Source organism: Meriones unguiculatus, chromosome 17 (assembly GCF_030254825.1).
Source record: "Meriones unguiculatus strain TT.TT164.6M chromosome 17, Bangor_MerUng_6.1, whole genome shotgun sequence".
In the NCBI taxonomy this organism is placed as follows: domain Eukaryota; kingdom Metazoa; phylum Chordata; class Mammalia; order Rodentia; family Muridae; genus Meriones; species Meriones unguiculatus.
The window spans coordinates 13692011-13719105 of record NC_083364.1 but is presented as its reverse complement, the minus strand read 5'-3'; the positions used below and the strand labels follow the sequence as shown (position 1 = coordinate 13719105).

At 41.1% G+C, this 27095-nt stretch overlaps 1 protein-coding gene, 1 long non-coding RNA gene and 1 pseudogene across 2 annotated transcripts in view; 2 read left to right on the top strand and 1 right to left on the bottom strand.

The window, feature by feature from the left end:
• Positions 1 to 27095, top strand: part of LOC132648628 (uncharacterized) — a 356879-nt gene that overhangs the window by 56852 nt on the left and 272932 nt on the right. The window lies entirely within an intron of this gene.
• On the top strand, positions 207 to 968 carry LOC132648470 (sentrin-specific protease 2-like; the record flags this gene model as incomplete). The annotated part of the gene is made up of 1 exon (XM_060369991.1): positions 207 to 968. A coding segment is annotated over one exon (762 nt), but the record flags the coding sequence as incomplete, so codon positions are not given.
• Positions 7713 to 18607, bottom strand: LOC132648650 (ribitol-5-phosphate xylosyltransferase 1-like; annotated as a pseudogene).

Here is a 27095-nt window from a genome sequence, read left to right as displayed (position 1 = left end):
GCAACAGGGAGGAAGAAGTTCAGAAAGACCACAATGAAAAGTTCCCAGGGCTGTTGGAACTCCTCCAACCTGACGTCCCCGTGAGCTCTGGCGCTCACAACACTCACACAAGCACCATGGACACCTCCAAGACTCTCAAAGGTTGTGCTGAAGGGCAGAATCATGAATCGGAAACACCTCAAATCTACACAGACAGTGTCAGCAATGGCATGCCCAAAAGCAAAGTGTCAACACCTGAGGTCAAGAAAAAGGCTCTTGAAGACCAAGAGAAGGGCAGAGGGCTGGACTGTGGTCCTGATATCACAGTGGACATGGAGAAAGAAATCGGCAGTGTGCTAGGCCCTGGGTCAAAAGATGAGATCTTGAGCTGTGCCTTCAAACTGCAAATGACTCGAGGAGACCTGTGGACCCTAAGGAACACCCAGTGGCTCAACGACAAAGTCATCAATTTTTACATGAATCTTCTCATGGAAAGAAATCAAAGTCAAGGCTACCCGGCACTTCACGCATTTAATACCTTCTTTTACACCAAGTTAAAGTCTGGTGGCTACAGGTCAGTCAGAAGATGGACCCGGGCAGTAAACATCTTTGCAAAGGAACTTCTCCTGGTCCCAGTTCACCTGGGCATGCATTGGAGCCTGGTGGTCACAGACCTAAGAAAGAAGAGTATTGTCTACCTGGACTCCTTGGGACAGAAGAGACTAGACATCCTTGAGCTGCTTTTCTGCTATCTGCGGGAGGAGAGCAAAGCGAGAAGGAACAGCGACCTGAGCCCTGCTGAGTGGAAGCTAGGTAGCATGTCGGCAGAGGAGATTCCTCAGCAGCTGAATGGGGGTGACTGCGGCGTGTTCGCCTGTAAATATGCAGATTACATTTCCAGGGGCCAGCCCATCAGCTTCTCCCAGCAGCACATGCCTCTGTTCAGGAAGAAGATGGTGTGGGAGATCCTGCACCAGCGCTTACTGTAGCAGCGCCCCCTGGCGGCCACTGCGAAGCAGCTGCTCCAAGCTCTTTCCCAGGTGAGGCTAAGGACTGCAGGTACTGGGTGTGGAAGAGCCTTGAACAAGTTCTGAGTGTAAAGACTGCGGCCAGGACAGCCATGGCTGCACAGACAAACCCTGTCGGGACAGAAACAACAACAACAGAAGACACGTGTGCCCACCGAAAGTTAGAAACTATCCGGCCTGCACAGCGCATGCTCACAAGCACGTGGCTTTCAAGATTTATCTGTGACTGAGGTCGATGCTGGATTGAATTTTGCTGTTCTTGTTCACAAGTTTTAGCTAACTGGCAGTGGACGGCTTCCGGTGCTTTTCGGCCTTTCGTTCTCGACTGCTTGTTTGCATTAGTTATCTCTGAAAGGAAGGCCACCAGTTGCCTGTCTCCGAGTGAATCTCAGGTTCCTTCCGGTACTGTGTGCTACTACAGAAGAGCCACAGTGTGCTGCTGTTCACGGGACCCGAGCAATCCAGGAGAAGTAAGAAACCCACCGGAGGCATCTCAAGATACTTCCCAGCCTGGAAGTAAAGACACCTATTTTATTCTCCGAAGAGGAGTAACTAATGATAGATGTGCATTGTAAACCCGGGACTCCTTGAAGCCTCACCCTCCTGAGGGCTGTACTAAACTGTTTATTCCAAAAAAATAAATATATATATTTATATATATATATGTAAATAAACAAATATTTATATATAAATAAAAATATATTTTATATATTATATATAAATATATATATTCTTAAGCTATTTTTAAGATGTTTTCTTTATATATATTAAGCTGAAATTTAATATGTCATGTTAATATTTATATTCTGTCATCTTAGCCCCACTATTGGTATAGACTTAATATATTTAGTGTGAATATTGCCAACTACATGATAATCTATTTTTATACAGAAAACTTTAATTTTTTATTAGCAGTAAATCTTACATTTGTGTTGTTATTCATTAAAGTTTTTATTTAATAAAGTTTGGAGTTTTTTGAACATACTTCTCAAGATCCTGTGCCTGCTGTTCCTTGCATGGTGTAGTGAGGTTGTCCGAGAGAACTGGAAAGCAGATGTCCGAGACAAGATCCAACAGTGTAAGCCGGAACCTGTTCATACATCTGCATGCTGAGATTGCTCTCCTTCCAAACCTCTGACCTGAAGACAGGGCACTTTAGCCAAAACCTGTCCTCCTCCTGGGAGAAGCTCAATATCACAGCCAGGGCTGCCTTGAAAAACCAAACAGAACAACCAAAACAAACAAACAAAAATATGTGATATCAAGACTTCAAAAATTCAAAGTTTTAACATAGTAATCAATGCAGTTCTGATACCTAAAATTACTTCTCATCATGTTAAAACCACCTCTGTCCAGACCTCTGGACAAAAAAAAGAATGTTGATTTTTTTAACCCCAGATATTTTTTTTTTTAAATCCCCAAGCTTTTATTATGACTTAAAAGTAGAAGGCTCCAGAAGTTCATCTTTTGTAACTTAAAAGAATTCATGAGAGCCTCACGGAGTTTGCAACTCGGATCTATCTACCTGTCACAGGTCAATTGAACTCCAATCAACAGACTAAAATTTCCCAACTTTTGCCTGTTCCTGATGGAATAGGTGTGTGTGTGTGTTTGGGGGGTGCTCCAAATGTAAGAGTTTCCTTTAAGTTCCTTAACTTTAGCTTCTGTCCCTAGTCTGAATATGTCTCAGCAGATTTCCACTCACCTGACAGTCACCACCCAGGAACCAGAATCAGACAACAAAGCACTCCAAAAGTGATCTACAGCACCCAAGCCCCAGGCAGTCCTACAAAAGTGGAGAGCCTGGGCTTGCTAGGTGATGTGCTCCAGTCCAGCTGCCGTGATTGCTTCCTGTCTTTTACCTTGATCAGGAAACCAGATGCTTCTGATGAGTGCCCCATTTCCTGAATGAATCCCCTCCCAGGCTTTGATTAACATTCCAGCCTTCCTGGGCCCCTACAATGGCATCCTAATTTCAGTTGAGGCCCATTTACAAAAGCATCTATGTCACCCTTATCCTCAAAAAAAGACTGAAAAAGTTCAGTCCAAAGGAAACTCTCTGGCAAGGAAGACAAATGGCTACTTGGTGTGCCTACCCAACAAACCAGGCTAGCTCATACTGACCTCCAGGCTCCCTAGTTTGAAATAAATAAATAAATAAATAAATAAATAAAAAGGTACCTGTAAAAAACAACTAGATCAAGATCCATCAGCAGGTTGATCCATTAGCTGAAGCAGTTTTGCAACATGATAGAGCACTCACCATACTCTTTGCAGAACAAGGATGTGATTGTGTGGCTGTAAGAGAAAATGTTGTTCTATGCAAACCACTCAGCAATCATTAGAGATTCCTGTACTCTCAGGAAAACAAAAAGAAAAACAAGCAAACAAACAAACCCCGTACACTGCAGACAGAAAAATGACCCAGAACAGGGCAAGCCCATGGTTGCCATTCTCATTTCTTTGATTTTCCTGGTGATAACTCTGTCTTCAGCTACTGCAGAACACCAGACACTTCTGCTTCTGCTGATCATCGCTGGCTTGTGCATCATAAATGTCTTAACTAGATACAGAAATTTTGGTCTGGGTGCCAGTATACTGATGTTTATTAAATCCCCATGTGAACAGATGTTAGGCCCACCGAGAGCCCAATTACCAGAGAGACAGATGAAGGTAACTTGGAGATTTTTTGCCGCAAACAGAAGAGGTTTATTCAGGCCAGTGAGTGATGGGGCTGCTTTGCAAGTGAGCAGGGAACAGCCCCGAGAGACAAAGGCATTGGGTTTTTAAAGGAAAAAGCAAGGGAGGTGTGGGGGTTGCAAGCTTGGCAGTACATGATTGGGTGAATGGGGTTATGGGGTAGTTGACTTTTAATATCATTGGTTCCTTTTAGGCACCCACGTCCAGTCAGGCCTGCCCCCAACATCTGGTGGATATCTGATCTTCAAGTTACACCCAGAATGTCCTGGATGGGGGAGCTGTGGCCATCGGACCAGTTGCCAGGCACCCTATCTCATACTGGAGGCCTGGACATTCTTCTGCAGCAGGGTGGGTCTTGTCCCCATTCACCCACTTCTCCTTTTGTCTGTGTCCTTCTGCTTTCTGGAAAACTACCAGGAGAACTTAGTTTAATTAATATGGGGTATAGAATTCATAAAGAAACCTGTAAAGCTAGCCTGTTCCTTTCACAGGTAACCACCACAGGGTCAAGAACTTTACTCAGGATACAACTTAAGTGGGGGATGGAAGTGATGGTGAACATTATGTTTAAAGTTACTGTGCTTAAGAGAACTATCAAACAAAAAGCGTGTCTAGCCTGTAAGTCCTACTTGTCCAAGGACAGAGGAGGTCTCAGAATGCTTGGGGTTGTTGTTGTGATTGCCTGGTCTTGTTCATGGAGGATACAGACAATGTGTGGTCACTCCTGTGAATAAGCTTGTTTGCCCTTGACTGCACCTAGATGGAGGTGTCTGAGGATATGCAGGCAGGAAGTCTGCCAGTGTTCCTGCCTCTAGGTGCACAAGGCCAGGATGGACACAGCCTGTGAGACTTTAGGAACACATGATTATTGTACCTTGGGACTGCATCTTGAGAGCACTCTCAGGCACAGTCTTCACACCGGGGGTATCTGGTGCTAGCATCTGAATGAAGTTTCTTCTTTGTTAAAATTTTAATAAATAGATAAAGAAATAAAAAAGCTTTGTTTTCTGAAAGTACGGAGATCTGTGTTTTTGGAAGTTGAATGAAGTATTTCCAAATGTACATTTTCAACACTGGTATCTTCAAATATAAGTCTCAGCCTTGTTTTAAGTGCTGTACCAAACTGTTTATTCCAAAAAGGGTACTCAACTTAAAGCTACTTTAACATTTTTGGTACAGATTAAACTGAAATTAATTTGTTACTCATTAAGAGTATTATTCCCCTTCACATCCTCACTGTGATTTAGTATTTAGCCTCAATAGTTCCAGTTTCATAATAATCAGTTTTACATGTAATAGTTCAACCTTTTCTGTTCATTGCATAATTTATAATGGTATTATGAAGTCTTTATTTTATAAAGTCCAGAGATGTCCAGAACATACTTTATAAGATTATGCTCCCACTGCTACTTTTATGATGCATTCAAGATTTTCTGACACAACCTAGGGAGCAGATAGCTAGGGGATAACCCATCAGCATTTCTGTCATTCAAGCATCCTACATCAAGTTCTGATTACAGTACTTAAGGGCTTTGTTGCCTGAAATTCTCCAATCTTCCACATTTCTTCTGCAAATCACTTCCAAAGTATTAAGAATCACATGGTCAGGGTATTGTAACAACAGCCCAACTCCCATTACCGATTTTCCGTATTAGTTCCTTTTCTTGTTTACTATGAAAAAATGTTTTGACAAAGCAAGGAGAGAGTTCATAATGTATTCCACAATTCAAGGGTATAGTTGATATATATAGGAAGACCTAGTTGGTAGCTGGAGCTCAAGCAGTTGGTCACATTGTCAACTGGGACCAGAATAAGTTCCTTTGCAAAGAGGTTTAGTGCCTGTGTCCATCTTTTGACTAACCTGTAGCCCCCGTTCCATTTTTAATTGGATTATTTGCCTTTTTTTTGTCATCCAGTTTCTTGAGTTCTTTACATAGTTTGGATATTAGTCCTCCATCAGGTGTGGAGTTGGTAAAAATATTTTTGCATTCTGTAGGGTGCTACTTTAATTGATAGTGTCCTTTGTATTACAGAAGATTTACAGTTCCTTGAGGTTCCATTTATCCTAGTGCCTGTGAGATTGGTGTTCTGTTCAGAAATTCATCTCCTGTGCCAGTTAAGTACAGAGCTGTTGCCTGCTCTTTCTCCTATCCAGTTCAGTGTATCTGTTTTATGTTGACTGAACACAGCTGTATCTGTTGGTCTGGTCAAGTTTTGAAAGGTATTTCGGTGAATAATAGTACTATTGAACTTTTAGCATGATTTCAGCAGAACCCGTTGTAAAAGATTTTAGATCACCTTTTAAATTTCCTCAAGCTCCCCCAAAGCATCTATTTTGCCTGTTTCCCTCCTTTTATCACAAATTCAATTCTGCAAAAAGGGATAGACCTGACACTCTTACAGATAAACACTGAAAATCCTTTCTTTCTTTTTTCATCCTGAGATCCAAGGTAATTGGCTGCTGGACTGATGGGACACACAGCAATCACCAGCTAAGATAGTGTCATCAAACCATCTTCTGTAAGACAGCAAGCAGCAGTAAGCTAACAGCTCCAGGAACATGACCTGGTGTCTCAGGTATTGCCAAGTTGACAACTGTTGGCTCCTAACCTTCCATGCTTACACTATCCTGCCATCTTCCTAGGATGAACACTCAGTGTCCTGAACTCTAGTCACAGCATGGAGTCTGTTCTAAAGGCTGTGGAGCCATTAGAAAGGGACTGGCTGGCAAAGCAGGTCCTGTGAGACTTTTACACACCTCTCTGTAGTCTGGCGTTCTTCTACCTGGTCAGCCATGATGCAAATAGTTGATGCCTGACAGTTCTGCTAGCCTGGATACATCTATTCTTGCCTCCTTTCTGGCCTTGGTACCCTGCAGATGTCAGAAACTATGAGCCAAAATAAACCTTTCCCCACTTGTTCCTGCTGGCTATTTTGTTACTATGTTAAGGACACAGATGCTTTTCATTCTGAGAAGAGGGTATGACCAGTTAGTTGGCTTGAGAAAAATCCTCATGGAAACTGAAGTTTTTAATGTTTTTTTTTTCTGACTGCAATAACCAGTGTTTTAACATATAATGCTGTTTCCCTAAAGTTTGCAATTTCTAATATCGGTACATAAAATAGAACGTGTTATCAAGTGCAATGTTTTGGGACTGTATACATTGTGTACTAGCCACAACTTGCTAATTCACATACAAATCACCTCAGAGTTGATACAGTTTGTGAAAGCACGTAACACCCACTCAGGCACCTTTCAATTATATTAAAATAATTTCCATGTTGTATAGAAGAGCCATTAAGTTCATTGATGCTATCTAACCTTGCAGCCATTGTTCAGCATATATCCTGCTACTGACATGACCAGATGTCAGCCCTAGTAAATAGTACTCTATCAGTTAGTTCTTTATTTTATGTGTCATATGCACTTGTGAGCATGGAAGACAGAAGAACATGTCAGGACCTACTGAGCAATACTTACAGATGGCTGAGTGTGTGCCATGCATGCTGGGCACTGAACTCAGGCTATATGCAAGGATAGTGAGCACTTTCAAACACTGAGCCAGCACTCCAGCCCCTAAAGTGGGTTAAAGTCATTGAGCATGGTCAGTAAATGCTGGCTTCTTGATCTCGGTAGAATTGAACCTGAGTCACCTGTCTACCTATCCATCCATCCACCAATCTATCTATCCACCTATTTGATGTGTTTGTGTGTGCATGCTGTTGGGCGGTCACATGACAGCCCATGAGACTCACTTCTCCCCTACCGTGTAGTTTCTGGGGGACTGAACTTAGCTCATCAGCCTTGGCAGTAAGCACCTTTAACCACTTAAGGATCTTGCCAGGTCAGCCTCAGTAAAATATCGCCATTTCTTTGATCTTGTATACAGCAGTAGCCAAAAAGGAGAACATTTGGTCCCTTCTGTGAAACTGAGTTGATGGAGCCACATTATCAAGTGCTGTACATATTAACTCTTAGGAACACACACTTACAGCTAGGTATGATTAACCTTTATCATTCATTAAAAAATGAGCTTTCTAAAATATTAGTACATTTCCACTTTAGTTCTGTTTTGAAGTATTGGTACCAGTGAAGTAACATTTTTCTTCTTTGAATCTTTTCTTGTAAAGTTACAGTCTTCTCCTTTTCTAAAACGGCAGGAAGCTCCTTCCAGTCCTTGATGAAGATAAAGGGGGCACCCATGGCCTTGAGTAACTGCAGAGGAGCGCTGTGGTGACTGGACATGTTTCCACAGTTGCCAGCTGTCATCACATCTTCTACCACAGGAATGGAGCCAAACGAGCAGGCCTCATATATTCTGTAACACTCTGTGTTCACTCCTACAGGACACAAAGTGAGGTCACTCTGAAGCAAAGCATCTTGGTAATTCTTAAGACTTTCATTTGTCTCCTGAGGCTACCACCTAGGAAATTAAACAAACAACAAGGAAATCCCTGTAAGGTTTTACTTTCCTATGGCATCTTTTTTGAAGCAAATCTTTTAATGTCATTTATCAAAAATGTGAACACATCAGAGAGATGATAAATATGAGAGGCATTGAAAATGTTGGACCAAACACATTTCTTAAAACTTCTTTAAGGTTTGGGGGTGTGGGTATAGCCCAGCTGCTAGAACTCAGACCTAGTATTGATCATCATCTATCCATAAACTGGGTTTATAATTCCCTAATTCTACAAGTTGGGAGGCATAGGAAGAATCAGGAGTTTAACATCATCCTGGGCTAAATACCGAGTTTGAGGCCAGCCTGTGCTACGTAAGACTACCTAAAAAAAGTTTTTTTTTTGTTTTGAACATTTGGAAATAATCTGAACATTTTATTACTTTATATTTAAAAATATCCAGTGATCAATCTTCGAATGGGTATTATTCATTCAATCGTATTTCCGGAGTGCTGTGTCCTCTTGTCTTACTCTGATGCAGCTGTGCTTTATCCAGTGGTGGGCATTAGGTCTTTCAGTTAAGTCAGGACATTTTCTAGAAAGTCTGAAGCCCCAGAACTGGTAGGGAGGCCAGCAAGGTGGAAGTAGGGGAACTTAGGCGAGCAGTCAAAAACCATGAAGTCTGCTTACAGAAGACTCAACTGTAGTGTTCTGAAGAGGGAACGACATAAGCAATAAACATTTTAACAATCAATCTGGCTGTGGTCTTGAGAATGGAATGAATATATAGGCCACATACATGCAGAAGCTGAGCCTGGCATTCTTTTCTATTTGTATTCTCTTAGTGAAATAAGCTCCAATCTCTAAAGGGAGACTGAGGAGGTGTCAAGAGGTTAGGACAGAAGGTATAAAGCAGTCTTTGAGGACGAAGGGGGAATACTTTAGGAAATATAGGAGTGATGGGTTCTTCAGCTTTCAAACTGTCTAAACTTATGCACAGCTGAGTATGGCTATGGGGTGGGCAGAAGGGGAGACTAGACAGGTAGGGCTTGCTAGATGGGGGAATTAGAAAGGGGAACATATATGCAGGGCTGGTTGACTGTAGAATTTAAGCTGTGTAATTCAGAAGTTGATACAGGGACAGGAAGAACAATCTGGGCATAGTAAAAACCATGTTGTAAATTCCAGCTGAACTGTGGAGTCCCATTACAGAGAATGAGTTGGAATGGCAAGATAGGATGATTACCAACAGAAATGCTAGAATTCCAGGTCATGGAGAAACCTTGTGGTATGTGAAATGCAAGTGGTCATTTAGGAAATGACCATAACAGGAAATGGCTGATCGAAGCCTATGATCTATAAAGGGGAGAAAGGAAAGAAACCTTATACCAAGGTGATAGAAGGATTGGCTAGACTTAGAAGTCACCAAGAATTCAGACAAGACTGGTGTCAGCCAGAGGGGCAATGGAGCTCCAGTCTTTAAGGAATCAGGGAGGTAAGGTGAAGGTGAAGGCTCAGGGCTACAGAGTTCCAGTTATACACACTGGCATGAGACTGAGAACTGGGGTTCCGGGTGCAGAAGGACAGAATGGTCTAGAAGCAGCAGGAGCACAGAGGGTACTACCTGACCTCTAGCTCAGCTCAACCAGAACCATTTTATTAGTGCTTGTCCTCCAGTAAGACTTTGCTCTCTCATACCACCTCTCACTCACCAGCCCTTCAGCTGCTGTGTAAGCACCCCCCTGCCTTATGTCCTTTGCCTTGGCTCCCCTCTCTAAATGGACCCTGCTGACTCTTGTGCCCTCTTCAGGCCTGTATATAATATAGCCCTCCACCTGGTGCTCTCCTTCGCTACCTGAAAACAAATGTTCTACCCTCCACCTCAGTCCTCTCTGTGGCCTTCTTGTCTTTAATTCTCTTCTCACACGTCATTACCATCTCCTGACACACACTGTTTTACTTGTCTCCTCCAACAAGTGCTATGAGGGCAATGTTTTTGTTTTGTTTTCACTGTTTTTATGAGTAAGATGGTTTTTGTCATTTGGCAGTTGTTTGATAACTCAGAGTAAATGAATTTAATACAATTACATTAACAGTAATTGTATTAAATTCATAGTAATTAGTGATATCCATCTAGAAGGCAATTTCTGTCATAATTAAAAAATAAATTTCTAGATCTAGAAGCATATATTTTAGGCATCCATTCCCTGGCCACTCAGCTTTATACTCCATGTGTTTATTTAATAGCAAAAGAAATTATTGCAAAATGACTTTCATTACTCCATCAATACTTGCTTCCTGATTATAATGGGAAAGACTGGAGAAAAGCCAGTTTCCTAAGTTTTAGTTACTACTGTACCTTTAGACAGGAGGCTGGAATAAGCAGTTACCACTGTTTCTCTGGAAACCTATTTGTACACAAGGTGACATTCGGATTGGAGAGCAACAGGAAGGAACCATGCAAACATTGAACTTTCTGCTCTCTTGCAGAAACCCAACAAAGTTTATCACTTCCATCTTGTTTCAAAATGTTCATTAGTGCTTGTCTTGATGAGTTTTCATAGACAGTTCCTAAAAAATTACATATGTAGGGCCTCTCATCATGCAGCATCGACCAGCTGGCTTCAACCACGGGAAACTTTCTGTATCTATAAAAGCAAGTAATGAATTACTATATGGTAGGATGCCCCTCAGCTTGGCTTGTTAAGCCATCTGTTAAGGACAATGATTTCTAAGCACATTGTACACCATAGACATAAACAGTCCTATTTGTCCACTAAAAAGAAAATATACTGTTATAATCATGATCTCTGAAGAGTTAATTTCAAAAAAATTCCAAAGAATAAAACAATGAATAAAACCTGTGTTGGTATAACATTCTTTTGAAATGTATACACCTTACCCTTGTTCATTCAAATGCTGATTCCCCCCCCCCCCATCTGTCTGGTTTCAATCTGGATATTGCCTTGTGATACTTATTTTAAGCATACTGTCTCAACTGTGTGCAAACATCCCAAAATAAAGAAATTAGACACAATATTGAGCTGAAAGGAGCCAGAGGACAGGAAAGAGGGGAGGAGCCAGAGGGCAGTGGGAGGAGAGGAGAGCTAGGAGAGAGAGCTGGAGGAGAGATCTTGGAACTACGTGGAGATGGCCTGGACATAATATTTCACAAAAAGCAAGTATAACATGGGAAATCTAAATGTTAGGAAACTATGAGGGCTTGGATGTTTAGGATGGAGTAATTATTGCCCAGCACTGTGTTCTAGGTTAACTAAATAAAGCCAGTCTCTATGTGGTGATTTCGTTATACAGATGTTAGGACTATCAGCAGTTTACTAGAAGATATATTAATCACTGCTTACAACAAACCTGTTATTCTACAGAGGGGGCTCATTCCATGGGCACTGGTTTGCATATAAATGTGTGCCTGTAGTCTATCCTGTACACAAGATTATTATGGCATTTTGGGTCAAATAAGTTTTTGTTTGAAAGAGTGCCATAGACTGCACCATGTTTAATAACATTCCTGGGCTCTACCCCCTTGACACCAGTTGTTATAATTCCCCCTCTTCAGTTGAGACAACCAAAAGGTTTCCGGATGCTACCCAATGTCTCCTCATCGGGAACAGGGTGAGGTTGGCAACACCAAAATGACTATGCTTCTGTCTTCTATTAGGCGAGTAGGTGATGTTATACAATGTGGAAAAAGTATAAACATTTCTACAAATACAGGCTCTTTTCAATAAATAGATTTTTCTGAAGGTTGGGTGTACTTACAAAGTTTTTGAAATTTTAAGGCTGGTCCCAGCCTAAACCTGTTCGCCTGGAATGTTGTCCACATAGGGGTGGGAATACCTGTCCCTGGCATTTCTCTAGTGACATTTGTACAGCTAAAGCAGTCTGAATTCAGACATGGTGGTAACCAGTGACATAATAACGAATGTCGGATTTAATTCTATCAGTGAGATGATTCATTTCCTCAACAAATATGTGAGTACCTACTGTGTATAAGCATTATTTTAAAATTTACTTTTTTTAAATTTATGTGTATATTAGTATATTTGTGTGCCTGCTTGTCTCCATGTGTAGCCAAGCACCCGCAGAGTTCAGAACAGGGATTCAGAGCCTTGGAACTGTAATCACACATGGCTATGAGACACAGAATATGGGTGCTTAGAACTGAATCTGAGTTTCCTATATGAGCAGTAATTGTTCTTAACTGCCCCAGCCACCTCTATAGCCCATTTCTACAGAACTATTTTAAATCTGGGAAGAAAACTCCTGACCTCAGAAAGTTTATATACTACTGAGAGCCTATCTCTTACTATTAAAAATCTATCCACAGAAAGTTTAAAAAATGTTTTCCATTTTTTTTAAACTGGAGGATGATTATATATTGAGGATCCTAAACTATCATTTAATTAACCTCTGCTTTTACAGTTGAGATTAACATCAAGTCAGCCATTCACAAACCCAAGGGAAGTCTATACAGTATATAAAAATATTGCCACAACAGTATTTGTTTAAACTAGAATTATGGCTCTGCCTTTGTTCATTCTCTGCTAAACCTCTCTTCAGGGCACTATTAAGCTTAAATTTTTATCCTATATCCATTTTTAGAACAAACAAGTACTTTTCAGTTCTCCTCAGAAGATGGTAAAATACAACAAAGTAGTTACTATTGCCACTGAGGCTCTAGGCCACTCTTTTTGATGGTAGGAAAGATAGGCCTGCCTCATCACCAGTGAACCTACTGCCATTTAAAACACCATCTTCATGTGTGATGCATTAAATCAACCACTTTCTTTCAAATATGCAAATATTTCATAATCAAATATAACAGTGTATCAGAGGAAAAGATAACTGACTAGATTTGGATTTCTGCTTAATAGCACATGGGGAGGCTAAAGTCATAAATTCTATTATGCCAAATTGTCAAGCACATTACTAATTATGTAAGTCTGTATAAAATCTACAAACAAATTTGCAAATTCCAAACAAATTCAAATTCACATTATGAGTTTAAAAATAAAATAAAATAAAACACCATCTTCCCTGTTCTGTTCAGAACACCCGAGGGATGCCTTTCTTATCTTGTACTTACGCTGCTACACCTAAAGGCCACTGGAAAACATCTGTGCCATTAATCCAAGGGCTGTCGTATGTTATGAAAAGTAGGTCCACAAAGCCTCCATTTCTTTTGAGGAACTGCATTATCCAGTCATTGTCACAGTATTCATTTCCAAGCAAGACAACAGCCAGATGCTGCAGTTTCTGGGTTTGCATTAAATTCTGTGCATAAAGTAACCACTGGGTGGCATGGGAGATCTTTGCTTTTTCTCTTCCATTTAACACAAGGACCACATTGTCCACCTCTATGGAGAAGTACCCTGGAACCACACCCGGGCCAGTGATGAAGCTGTTGAAAACAACACACCACAAGCATGAGATAAACAAAACTGAACAAAGAAAATTTCAATCGTTTTATATAAAATCTAGAATAAGATTTAATTAATATTCTTGTTGGAAGTGCAATTTGTATAATGCAAATTCTTCTGAGCAAGTGGGACAGAATAATAGAAAGCTTTGGATGTAGAAATTCAGCTAGTATATGAGAGTGGACTCTCATTTCTTCACTGAAGGCAAGGCATTAAGATACAATGTAAAGGAATGCATCAAGCTTCAGGAGATTCTGAGCATAATTAAAAGGATTTATGTGCATGCGTGCCAAGGCGTGCTTGTGACAGCCAGAGGACAACTTGAAGGAGTTGGTTCTCTCCTTCCACCATGCAGACCTTGGGGTTGAATTCAGGTTGTCTGAGTTAAGGGCAACCACTTTTACCTGGCAAGTCATCTTACTAGCCCTTAAAGGATAATTTTATGTAAATATGAAAGTACATAAAAATAAGTATTGAAAAATACTTATATATCTTCCATCAGTAGAAATATAAAAATCTGAGTGAGATTATACATTAAGTTCCTAATAGCAATTCTTTAGTGAAGAATAAAAAGAGTAAGAAACAAAGAAAAGGTTTTATTGGAAACTATTCTGTTAGGAGGAAAGTTAAACATAGAGAATTCCTGACAGCTGAGATATATTAAGTCTGAATGGTTAGCAAGTTGGAGAATGTTGTATTTTCTTCTTTGCAATATATTTTTAAGAGTCTTCATAAAAGGAATAGACATGCTCCAAAACTCACACTGTCATCTGCTGCCCCAAGCAATCACTGCCGCCGAATTGTTCTGAACTTTGGGAGTCAAAGTGCAAGGGAATGAGCAGTTGGGAAGTGAAAACAGTGAGTGGGGACAACCATTCTGAAATTCCGGATGAGGATCAACAGAATGTAGTGGGGGAGGAAAATGAAGGAGAGAGAGGCAGCACCTGACAGAACATGGTCTGAGAAGAGATGGATGGAATGCACAGAACATCCTGGAGTAGGGAGATCACCTCCTAGAGAGCTCAGGGTGAGTGAAGGCTCGAGAGAGAAGGGGTATAGATGCCTGCACATCTAGTTAAGGGAGAGAATTACAGATGCCCTCACTCTCAGTGTGCTAGGAATAAGAATGTGCGCCCCACTCCCTGTCCATGTGGTGCTGGGAACCAAGCGCAGATGTGCGCATGTTCAGTGAGAGTGCTACTAACTGAGCTGTATTTCCAACCCTTAGCTTAAAACACGAAAATACACTAACATTATAAAAATAAGGCTTGTGTATGAGTAGTATAATGTACAGAATGAGTGTTGTGTTCTTTGTGTTCTAATTATCTAAGGTTATTACTGAAAATCCATTAACTGAAAATAATCATGTACAGAATTCTAATTTGCTCTTGTGGGTTACTCAGCATATGTGTAAGCATCAGAACTTACAATGTTCAATATATTTTTCTACCGCTTGCTTCAACTGAAAAATGTCTTCAGAGTAAGCACTTCCATATAGCGAGCCCAGAGGAATCATTTCAGTCCGAAGTAACTGTGCAAACAGTAGAGTTTTGAAACTCACTTAAGTTAGCTTAAGTGTAACTTGACTGAGACTACAACTTGCGATTCCATGAGACTTCATTCACTTTGCATACATTATCTACTACTATTCATTTTTTAATAAGGTATTTTAAAAGTCTGTCACAGAACTTGACTACAAAGTTCTCTAAGAGGAAAGAACAAGGTTTCTTCCATGATTGTAAAATCTTGCGTACAAACCTCAGAAAGGAAAACTGGGCTTAGACTTTCTTCGTGGTAGTTAACAATGTTTTCTATCACTGTGGTAATACCAAGTAATCATAAGCTTAGGGTGACAGGCATGACTGTGCCTTCAGGGAAGAAATGAGAGTCTCACATATTCCATTCTATAGACTAGTTGAATTCCAGAAACGTCTCTGCAAAGTTAGTCCACTGACATGTTCACTGCTCAACTACAAACACAGAAAGCAATTTATGCATGCAATAGACATTCACTTTTTTTTTTTTTTTTGTACTGGCCATTGAACCCAAGGTGTTGCACATTCTATGACAGCCTTCATGCCACTAAGATCCACTTACTCTTTCAAGCAGTGAAATCTAACTAGTATGAAGCTTAGGAGTATACACACAACCTACAATGAGATTAGAACAATGAGGCTAAATACTTGTTTACACTGCATGCATGATTCCTTTGAGAGAGTCAGCAATGACAGGCTAGGGAGCTAGCTGGGTTGGCAAAGTGCTTGTGCCGTGAGCATGAGGACCTAAGGACAATTCTTGAACTAAGATGAAAGGCTGATGTCGTGATGGAGAGGCAGATCCCTGGTGCTCACTGTCCAGACAGCCTAGCCTAATCAATGAGCTTCCACATAAACCTGTTCTCAAAACCAGCTGGTAGCTGCAGGCTGTCGAGGTGTGTATGTCAGCACACATGTGAACATAAGGTTGAAGGGAGAAGTGATGGGTTGTACAGAGAAGGAACTGGAGGGGAGGGAATGCAGGTTGGACTGGATCATGTATTCATGATCTAACATGTATTCATGTCCTCATGTACTAACATTATATAAAATATTTAATTGAAGACAAACCGGGACAAGCCGGGTTCAGTGATGTACACCTGTAATCCCAAAACTGAGGAGGCAGAGGCAGGCAGATCGTTGTGAGTTTGAGGCCAGCCTGGTCTACAAAGCAAGTCCAGGGCAGCCAAGGCTACACAGAAAAACACTGTCTTGAAACAACAACAATAACAAAAATGAAGTAAACATGTAAAAACAACTAATATTTATTTCCGTTAAAAGCCAACTGGAAACAGTACCTTCATGATAAAACTATGTTTTTTCTAATTAAAATCACCTTAATTTTATTTGAAAATTAAGAAGTTATACAGTGATATGTAAGTTAAATAAAAGTAAAATCCTTAAAAGTCTTGGCATTGCACTGGTTTTTTAGAATCTAAAAATCAAAACAGAAACAGTTTTGAATTTTGGAAAAAAAAGGAGCCTACATAATTACGTAAATCATAGTAGATATGACATAAAAATGTTTTAATAAGTAACAGTTGGACTCTGAGTATTTCCAGGTTAACCTAACTATGAACGAAAAGAAAATCATGAAAGTAATGTTTACTTTTGTCCTCTAAGGCATAGAACATTGTGTTCATTTACCAGTAAAGTGTATGAAATGCGGAACATGAAGTTTTCCATATCATTAGCTAAAACCAAAATAGAAATAAGACTCCCCAGGATTTATTTACAGACTTTTAGTTTCTCTCTTCTCTGCACTGGGGACTGACCCCGGGGCCTGGCACATGCCAGGCAACTCATCTGCCACTGAGGCAGGTCTCCCTCCAAAATTACCTTGAAATGTCTAATTCAATAAGCAAACGTTTACTAAAGTGTAAGCAGGACCTATTTATTTATTTATTCATTCCCAGGATTGATTTCTGTTTTCTTCCCAAGCTGAAGCATAAAAATATAAAATAGGTTTATAGAAGTATAAATATACTGTGCATACTATATGATAAAATATAGAGCATACTTATGAGAGTACATTCCCTCCAGTAGGTCCATGAGGCGTCACGCGGCAGGCAAGGTCAGTGTTGTCTAATAGTACCTGTACTGTGTTCTTCCTACAATCAACTGTCCTTCCCTCCATTGCGCAGTCACATCTGGGGGATCAAGAGTGCCTTCGAAAACATGTTCCCACAGATACAAACCTGGTAGTCAAAGAACAAAACCAGACACATCTGCTGTCTCATCCATTTTAGAATGTTAGGAAAATGTATGTTTTATTCTTTTCTCTTTTTACTCTGAGCTGAGACGTTTCTCTCCATGGTCGGTTGCAGTGACTGAGACAATCCTCGATCATGTGTGGCAGCTTACTGTATGCGGGGCAGACTTCAGTGGCTGTAGTTGTAAAGATGACAGGACATTGTACTTATACCGAGGAACCCCAAATGTTCCTGAACCCTGGCTACCCATCATATTCTGAAGCAAAATGTATATTATAAACTAAAATACCATCATTATTAGAATTAATTTAATATCGTGACTGGAGAGACTAATTGTCTTGCGCTGAAGCTACAAGTACACCAAAGCATTTAGTGTGTCAAGGGGATAGATATCACCTCCCCATTTGCTCAGACATCCTTGATGGCATGATCCCATCTGCAAGCTGACAGACACTTCATCCTGTCTCCTAAGGGCAACCAGGATGCTTTGTTTTGTTACATGAGGTAACATTAATATGCAGGCCTACAACCTCTGAGAACCCCTTGTCAGTTATTTTGAAAGATATTCTTTGGTCCATTTCCATTATGCCATGCTCTTAAAGCCACACTAACAACCAGTATGAAAATGTGGGCCATTGTATAAAACATCCAAATGTGTCAGGCTAAATAATGCCCCGCTTCTCCAGGTCATACCCTAATCTCTAGATCCTTTGACTATTGTCTTACACAGCAGAGTGTCTCAATGTGACCTAGCTGCTGAGGTGCAGAGCCTTCCAGAGACACAGACACTCCCGCCTTGAGGAAGGCAGAAGCTGAAACGTTCTCAATGGCTCCATTGGCAGTTCGCTACAGCAGCCTCAGCAAACTGTAGTATGTGGGTAGAACACCTGGAAGGGAGGTGCCACTGTAACAAACAGTTATATGTGGAAGGGGCTTGGAAACTGGGAAAAGGGGGTGACTGGAAGAACTCTGAAGAGTAACTTTATTTTTATTTTTATAAGCAAAGTCTACTTTAGATTGCCTGAAACAGACTGCAGAATAATTCAGATGCTCACAGTTCATTTAGTGAGCAAGACTCAGAAGAGAGCAAGGAACACAGTACAGAAAACCTACATTGCCTTAAGAACAGACTCCCTGAAACTGACTTGGTTAAAGGAAATACACAATCTAGCAAATTCCATACCAGGACAGGATACACTTTACACTGTCTTCTCATGCTTTTCCTCTTACACTGACTTACCAATGGCTGCTTTGCCCCACATTTGTACACTGTGTTCATGTTTCTCTTTTGTGTGTTTCTTTAATATTTGCAGATGATCTTCTGGGCTCCTCCAAGGGTCTTGGGTCACTTCTCCAGCCCCACCCCCTGCAGCACACACAGCTTGTCTTCTAAGCTCCAGAAGGCTTTATTCCATTGCTGTTGCTCTTCTTGGTGGTCATCTTATGTCACTGCAACTGGGATGGACTTCCCCAATAGCCTCTCAGAGGCTCTCTGCATGGTCCCTTTAATCCTGGGTCTTCAACTGCTGCTGAGGCTGCACCTTCAGCAGTGGCCTCTCCTGGCTTCTCACAGAGCCAAGTCTCAGCTGATCTCCACACTCCTTCATGCCTTCAAAACCAGTACCACCTGGGTGACTCATACACTACCAAGTTCTGTTGCCAACAGCCTTGGCCACCTCTGGAACACAGCGCCTGTGTGTTGACCCCGAGAAAACACTTTCCAGAAGGCTTTGAATTAATGATGCTGGGCTCCTAAGCGCTGCTAGTTACTCAGCTGAGGCTGACCAGCACTGATTGTCTCAGTCACACAAAGCTTTGTCTTCAACGGTGCTGGCCTTTTGTTAATCACAGCTGATTCTTCAGCTCCAGCTGTACAGACACCACAGATTCCTCACACAAATAGCCCAGCAGAGTTTTTGCTTTCCTCTGAAACTTGACAAGCCAGGCCTCTATTGTCAGCACCACTCTCAACATCCTTATCTTCCAAGCTCCACCAGCTGCCCACTAAGCTGTCAACACTCAATGGTTTTTTCATCCAAAGTTTTAAGTCCTTCTGCAAACCTCCCAAAACATCACGGTCAGCTCAGTCTCACAGCAACACCCCACAATCCTGGTACCAACTTGTCTTAGTTAGGGCTGCTATTACTACAATGAAACACTGTGACCAACAAGAAAGTCAGGGAGGAAAAGGTTTATTTGACTTACATATCACTGAAGGAAGTCAGGACGGGAACTCAAGCAAGGCAGGGACGGACCTGGAGGCAGGAGCTAATGCAGAGGCCATGGAGGGGTGTTGCTTACTGGCTTGCTCCTCATGGCTTGCTCAGCCTGCTTTCTTAGAGAACTAGGACCATCAGCCCAGGGATGGCACCACTCAGGATGGGCTGGGCCCTTCCTCATCAATCACTAATGAAGAATATGACCTACAACTGTATCTTATGGATCAATTGAGGCTCCCTCCTTTGAGATGACTCTAGCTCATGTTAACAAAAGACTAGACAGGACAGATACCAAGGGACCTTGGGGATCTTCCTGCCTCTGCCTTTCCATCCCTGGGATTACTGTGTCCTGGGACAGAACTGGGACCTTTGGACCTTGTTCTTCTTTGCAAGCACTTTACTGATCGAGCCTTTTCTCCAGCCTGGATCTTCTAATGTCTTTCATTAAACTCTTTATTTATATGCATATTGGATCTTTTTGTTTCATTTTTTATTTTTTTTTCATGTGAACTTAGTTATTTTCTATTGTGATTTCTGAGAAACCTGGGCAGTTTTAGTAGCACAAAAACTTTTATAAATGTTGATAAGAGTAGAAAGGCTCTTTAGCCTAAATTTAAATCATACATTACAAAATGTTTTTACTTATCCTCTTTATAAAATTACTGGTATTTTGACCCAGAGAACATCTAAAATTCATGATACCATACATTCTATTTTTCAGTACCCGTGGTGTTATTAATCCCCTATTATTAGTACCAGAGCAATGTTAATTAGTTATTAACATTTTTTCCATCCCCACAGAAGAATCTTATGTACTTGTCCTGTTGTTTGGTCTGATCTGTGGCCATCTAAAATTGCTTTCATTAAGTTTTGTTTTGTTTTGTTTTTTGGTCTCATGGCTCATGTCCAGTAAAACAGACTTGCATCTCTCTTTAGAAAACTGTTGGAATCTGGAGAATGTTCTTAAACACATGTGCAGTCAGCAAGTAGTTATTTAGCACCCTACATCCTCATCACTTGTTTGAGCAATGTGGGAGAGCAAACAGAAACTTGGTTTTGTCAAAATGCAGTGTGTGGCCACCTCTGTCTTGTAGATGACCCCTGTGTGTGCCTGACGGCTACCATGAGCAGGTACCGGTTAATATTGACTAGCATAGGTCATCCTACAAACAGGAACCATGCCTGGGAGATGGTAACATAGTCAACCTGGAGAAACATTATTATAAATCATAAATCTTGCGGGTTTTGGAAAAAGAACTCAATCTTTGTAATACATTTCTTCCATGCTGTAGCTTCTTAACATAGCAACAAAAGAAGTCAGTAGAACAAAATGAGTAAACTGTCATTAATACAAAAGAAGTCAGTAGAAATAAACTGTCCAAAATTTGCAAAATTTTGCAGTCGAACACTTTTGCCAAAATAGCTTTCTTCTAAAAGGTAGATGGGAAACTGCACTTACCTATAGTTAACAGAAGAGGGCACTGCAGGCACACTCTTAAAATATATGACCATGGTATTAGAGGTTTCTGATCTAGTCTAACAAATTCTTTAAAAAATAGATTATAGAAGTTGGGTGCTTATGTGTCAGTGAATTTGTGAACTTGTTCTGAGTTAAAAAATCAGAATGTTACAAAGAAAATTCTGGGTTTGTTATTAAAGAGATCTGTGTGCGTAAATGTGGCTAATCATTTATGAGCAAGCTATTTCTAGGTCACTCCAATTGAGGGAACAAATGGAATAAAAATGATAAAAAGAAAGATTTCTCTGTGTTGGCCCCATCAGCTGTGCACTGAGGCTTGTCCCCTCCCTACTCTTCCTGCTCTCTGATGTGCGAGTGACCTCCTCCTTCATCATGGTTGGCTGTATTAATGTCTTCCACGTGCCACACCGGGCTAAACCCAGACAAATAGCACTGTTCCTCGCTCTGGGAGACGTGTACACTGCCACAGTGATGTGGATGCCAAAGGGCACATGGCACTGTCAGTTCTGTTGATAGGGCATGCATGCGGCCCTAAGGTGGCTTGATATGCTGGCGTGGGTTGGTGATGGTGGGGGCTCCCAGTTTGTAAGGAGAAGGGGAGGGTGTCAAGGGAAAGAATGAGGGGGTGGGATCAGGAGGAGGGGGGAAGGGGGCTACAATTGGCAGGAAAGTGAATAAATAAAAAGAAACAGCTTTTTTTTTTTTTTCCTTTTTTTTCTTTTTTTTTAACTAATCAACTCATTTCATTACAAACAAAACAGTTTAATCTTGTTTTGATGAACCTCAAAATGTGCCTGGCCTTGCCTCCATTCTAGAAGAAAGACATTTTGGAATCAAACTTGCAAAGGTAGGGGCCTGTGTGATCTCTTGCCGGTCCGTGGCTTGAGCTTGCTCAGGCAGGTCAAGATGAGAATTAGCACTAGCAGAGCATTTCCATGAAAATTTCTGCTCCTTTCATAACAAAGAGGGCTGTGCTACCCTGCACTCAGTCTTAACTGCAGCTTGGCTGTGTATGTCTGGAGAAGCCCAACCTTGAACTCTAGAAGCAATATTTATCTGTGTGCTGTGTTCTCACACAATAGGAGTAGGACAGTTGGGATCTCTGAGCACTAATTCACTTTCACACCACACTGCACCAGGACTCACCTTCCTCTGTCAGCTGTTTATTTATTTTTGACTCCCTGCTTTAAAAGATAACAGTTTGAAAACTCCCAGGTTGGTGATGCAGCTTGATTTCTATGTCTGTATTCTGGGGCTTCTGACTAAACTTCCCTCTTATTAATCAACATCTAGACTTAGGGGATAGTTCTATAATTTCATAGTGGGCAGGGTAAGTTTCACTTCTGATCCCTACCAAAATGTCACCAATGTTTGGCACTCCTAGCTCATACACTTTGTCTTGTTTGCCCAGGTCTTCTACTAGTGTGACAACATTTCCGGTTCTTTGAACTGTACCTCATGTGACACAATGTCAAATCATTCCCCTAATACTTTAAGAGAGAGCCACTGTGGAAAACAGCATGTCATTTTCCTACAGCCTGGCAATGTAGAGTTGCCAAAGAAAATAAAGTTTCCATCTTACTATAGTTCCAAAAATGGGAATTAACTTAAGTCCATAGAAGCATGCACAGAATCTTTATGATAAAATACAATGAGAATAAAATGAAAAGGAAAGACCCAAATTGCTGAGGACATATAGCACATGCATTCATCAGAGAACATGTGCTTGAGGTAACAATTATTCCCTAAATTATTGATGGAATTCAGTAAATCCAAATAGATAATGAATCTTGAGGCTTTAGAAACACCGACAAGTAAAAGCACATGAGGGAAGCACAAGAATGACAACAGTCTGGAAAAGTGAAAGAAATATGGAGGAGGCACAGTACTCCAGACAGAATAAAGCCACAGCGACCAAGGCACTGTGTTGTCAGTGAGCCCAAGCATTCAACAGAACATCTTAATGTCGATGTGCAAGTGAACAGTTAGTTGGTTTTTGACACTGGTGCAAAAACAATAAAGAAAAGGTAAATTTTTTCAAGAAATGGTGTTGGAATAATTAGATATCCATGAGCAAAATAGTTACACTTTTTGCAGCCTATGAAAAGTTACCTTGAAAAGGACTGTAGATTAAACATAAAATTATTATAAAGTGTTTAAAAGAAACCATAGAAAATGATCTCCATTACCTTGAGGATTGATGATAAGTTTCCATATATGACTCCAAAAAAAAATCTCTGAAAAAAATATCAACAGCAGCAGTTTGAAAGGAAATGTTTGCGAGTCATATACACGAACATTGCAAAATGTAGTCTCAGTACAAAAAAACCAATGCCTGGTGGAAAAAAATGGGCAAAATATTGGAAGATATTTGTATCATTTTTTTCTTTGATGTGAAAAACAAATAAACAAGCAAACAAACAAACAAAACAGCAGACAAAAGCAAGCTAAGAGCAGCGAGGTGTCTGTTGGGTCCTGGTTTGCAGGTCCTGTCGAGCAGGAGCCCCAGCGGGTGAGGCCGGGCATGCCAACAGACTGTGTCCATCCTGGCCTTGTGCACCTAGAGGCAGGAACACTGGCAGACTTCCTGCCTGCATATCCTCAGACACCTCCATCTAGGTGCAGTCAAGGGCAAACAAGCTTGTTCACAGGAGTGACCACACACTGTCTGATTCCTCCATGAACAAGACCAGGCAATCACAAGAACAACGCCTAGCATTCTGAGACATCCTCTGTCCTTGGACAAGTAGGACTTACAGGCTAGACACGCTTTTTCTTTGATAGTTCTCTTAAGCACAGTAACTTTAAATATAATGTTCGCCATCACTTCCATCCCCTACTTAAGTTGTATCCTGAGTCAAATCCTTGACGCTGTGGTGCATATCTGTGAAAGGAACAGGCTAGCTTTACAGGTTTCTTTATGAATTCTAAACCCCATATTAATTAAACTAAGTTCTCCCGGTAGTTTTTCAGAAAGCAGAAGGACACAGACAAAAGGAGAAGGGGATGAATGGGGACAAGACCCACCCTGCTGCAGAAGAATGTCCATGCCTGCAGTATGAGATAGGGTGCCTGCAACTGGTCCGGATGGCCACAGCTCCCCCATCCAGGACATTCTGGGTGTAACTTCAAGATCAGATATCCACCAGATGTCGGGGGCAGGCCTGACTGGACGTGGGTGCCTAAAACGAACCAATGATATTAAAAGTCAACTACCCCATAACCCCATTCACCCAATCCTGTACTGCCAAGCTTGGAACCCCCACGCCTCCCTTGCTTTTTCCTTTAAAAACCCCATGCCTTTGTCTCTTGGGGCTGTTCCCTGATGACTTGCAAAGCAGCTCCATCACTCACTGGCCTGAATAAACCTCTTCTGTTTGTGGCAATCCATATCCAAGCTACCTTCATCTGTCTCTCCAGTAATTGGGCTCTCGGTGGGCCTAAAACCTGTTCACACTGGGATTTAATAAACATCAGTATACTGGCACCCAGAACAAAATTTCTGTATTTAGTTAAGACATTTTCGATGGACAAGCCAGCGATGATCAGCAGAAACAGAAGTGTCTGGTGTTCTGCAATAGCTGAAGACAGAGTTATGACCCGGAAAAACAAGGAAATGAGAATGGCAACCATGGGCTTCCCCTGTTCTGGGTCATTTTTCTGTCTGCAGTGTACGGGGTTTGTTTGTTTGCTTGTTTTTTTTTTGTTTTCCTGAGAGTACAGGAATCTCTAATGATTGCTGAGTGGTTTGCATAGAACAACGTTTTCTCTTACAGCCAAACAATCACAACCTTGTTCTGCACAGAGTATGGTGAGTGCTCTATCATGTTGCAAAACTGCTTCAGCTAATGGATCAACCTGCTGATGGATCTTGATCTAGTTGGTTTTTACAGGTACCTTTTTTTTTTTTTTTTTTCAAACAAGGGAGCCTGGAGGTCAGTATGAGCCAGCCTGGTTTGTTGGGTAGGCACTCCAAGTAGCCATTTGTCTTCCTTGCCAGAGAGTTTCCGTTGGACTGAACCTTTTCAGTCTTTTGTTGAGGATAAGGGGTGGCATAGATGATTTTGTAAATGGGCCTCAACTGAAATTAGGATGCCATTGTAGGGGCCCAGGAAGGCTGGAATGTTAATCAAAGCCTGGGAGGGGATTCATTCAGGAAATGGGGCACTCATCAGAAGCATCTGATTTCCTGATCAAGGTAAAAGACAGGAAGCAATCACGGCAGCTGGACTGGAGCATATCACCTAGCAAGCCCAGGCTCTCCACTTTTGTAGGACTGCCTGGGGCTTGGGTGCTGTAGATCACTTTTGGTGTGGTTTGTTGTCTGATTCTGGTTCTTGGGTGGTGACTGTCAGGAGAGTGGAAATCTGCTGAGACATATTCAGACTAGGGACAGAAGCTAAAGTTAAGGAACTTAAAGGAAACTCTTACATTTGGAGCCCCTCCACACACACCTATTCCATCAGGAACAGGCAAAAGTTGTGGAATCTTAGTCTGTTGATTGGAGTTCAATTGACCTGTGACAGGTAGATAGATCCAAGTTGCAAACTCCGTGAGGCTCACATGAATTCTTTATGTTACAAAAGATGAACTTCTGGAGCCTTCTACTTTAAGTCATAATAAAAGCTTGGGGATTAAAAAAAAATTATCTGGGGTTAAAAACTTCAACATTCTTTTCTTTCTCCAGAGGTCTGGACAGAGGTGGTCTTAACATGATGAGAAGTAATTTTAGGTATCAGAACTCCATTGATTACTATGTTAAAACTTTGAATTTTTGAAGTCTTGATATCACATATTGTTTTTGTTTTGGTTGTTCTGTTTGGTTTTTCAAGGCAGCCGTGGCTGTGATATTGAGCTTCTCCCAGGATGAGGACAGGTCTTGGCTAAAGTGCCCTGTCTTCACGTCAGAAGTTTGGAACGAGAGCAATCTCAGCATGCAGATGTATGAACAGGTTCCGGCTTACACTGTTGGATCTTGTCTTGGACATCTGCTTTCCAGTTCTCTCGGACAACCTCACTACACCATGCAAGGAACAGCAGGCACAGGATCTTGCAAAGTATGTTGAAAAAACTCCAAAATTTATTAAATAAACACTTTATTGAATAACAACACAAATGTAAGATTTACTATTAATAAAAAATTAAACTTTCCTGTATAAAAATAGATTATCATGTAGTTGGCAATATTCACACTAAATATATTAAGTCTATACCAATAGTGGGGCTAAGGTGACAGAATATAAATATTAACATGACATATTAAATTTCAGCTTAATATATACAAAGAAAACATCTTCAAAAATAGCTTAAGAATATATATATATAATATGTAAAATATATTTTTATTTATATATAAATATTTGTTTATTTAAAGAAAAAAATATATATACATTTATTTTTTTGGAATAAACAGTTTAGTACAGCCCTCAGCAGGGTGAGGCTTCAAGGAGTCCCCGGTTTACAATGCACATCTAGCATTAGTTACTCCTCTTCCGAGAATAAAATAGATGTGTTTACTTCCAGGCTGGGAAGTATCTTGAGATGCCTCCAGCACGTTTCTTACTTCTCCTGGATTGCTCGGGTCCCATGAACAGCAGCACACTGTGATGCTTCTGTGGTAGCACACAGTACCAGTAGGCAACCCCGGAGATTCACTCAGAGACAGGCAACTGGTGGCCTTCATTTCAGAAATAATTAATGCAAACAAGCAGTCGAGAATGAAAAGCACCGGAATCCATCCACTGCCAGTTAGCTAAAACTTGTGAACAAGAACAGCAAAATTCAATCCAGCATCGACCTCAGTCACAGATAAATCTTGACAGCGGCATGCTTGTGAGCATGCACTCTGCAGGCTGGGATAGTTTCTAAATTTCGGTGGGCACACGTGTCTTCTGTTGTTGTTGTTTCTGTCCCGACAGGGTTTCTCTGTGCAGCCGTGGCTGTCCTGGCCGCAGTCTTTACACTCAGAACTTGTTCAAGGCTCTCCCCAACCCAGTACCTGCAGTCCTTAGCCTCACCTGGGAAAGAGCTTGGAGCAGCTGCTTCGCAGTGGCCGCCAGGGGCCGCTGCTACAGTAAGCGCTTGTGCAGGATCTCTCAC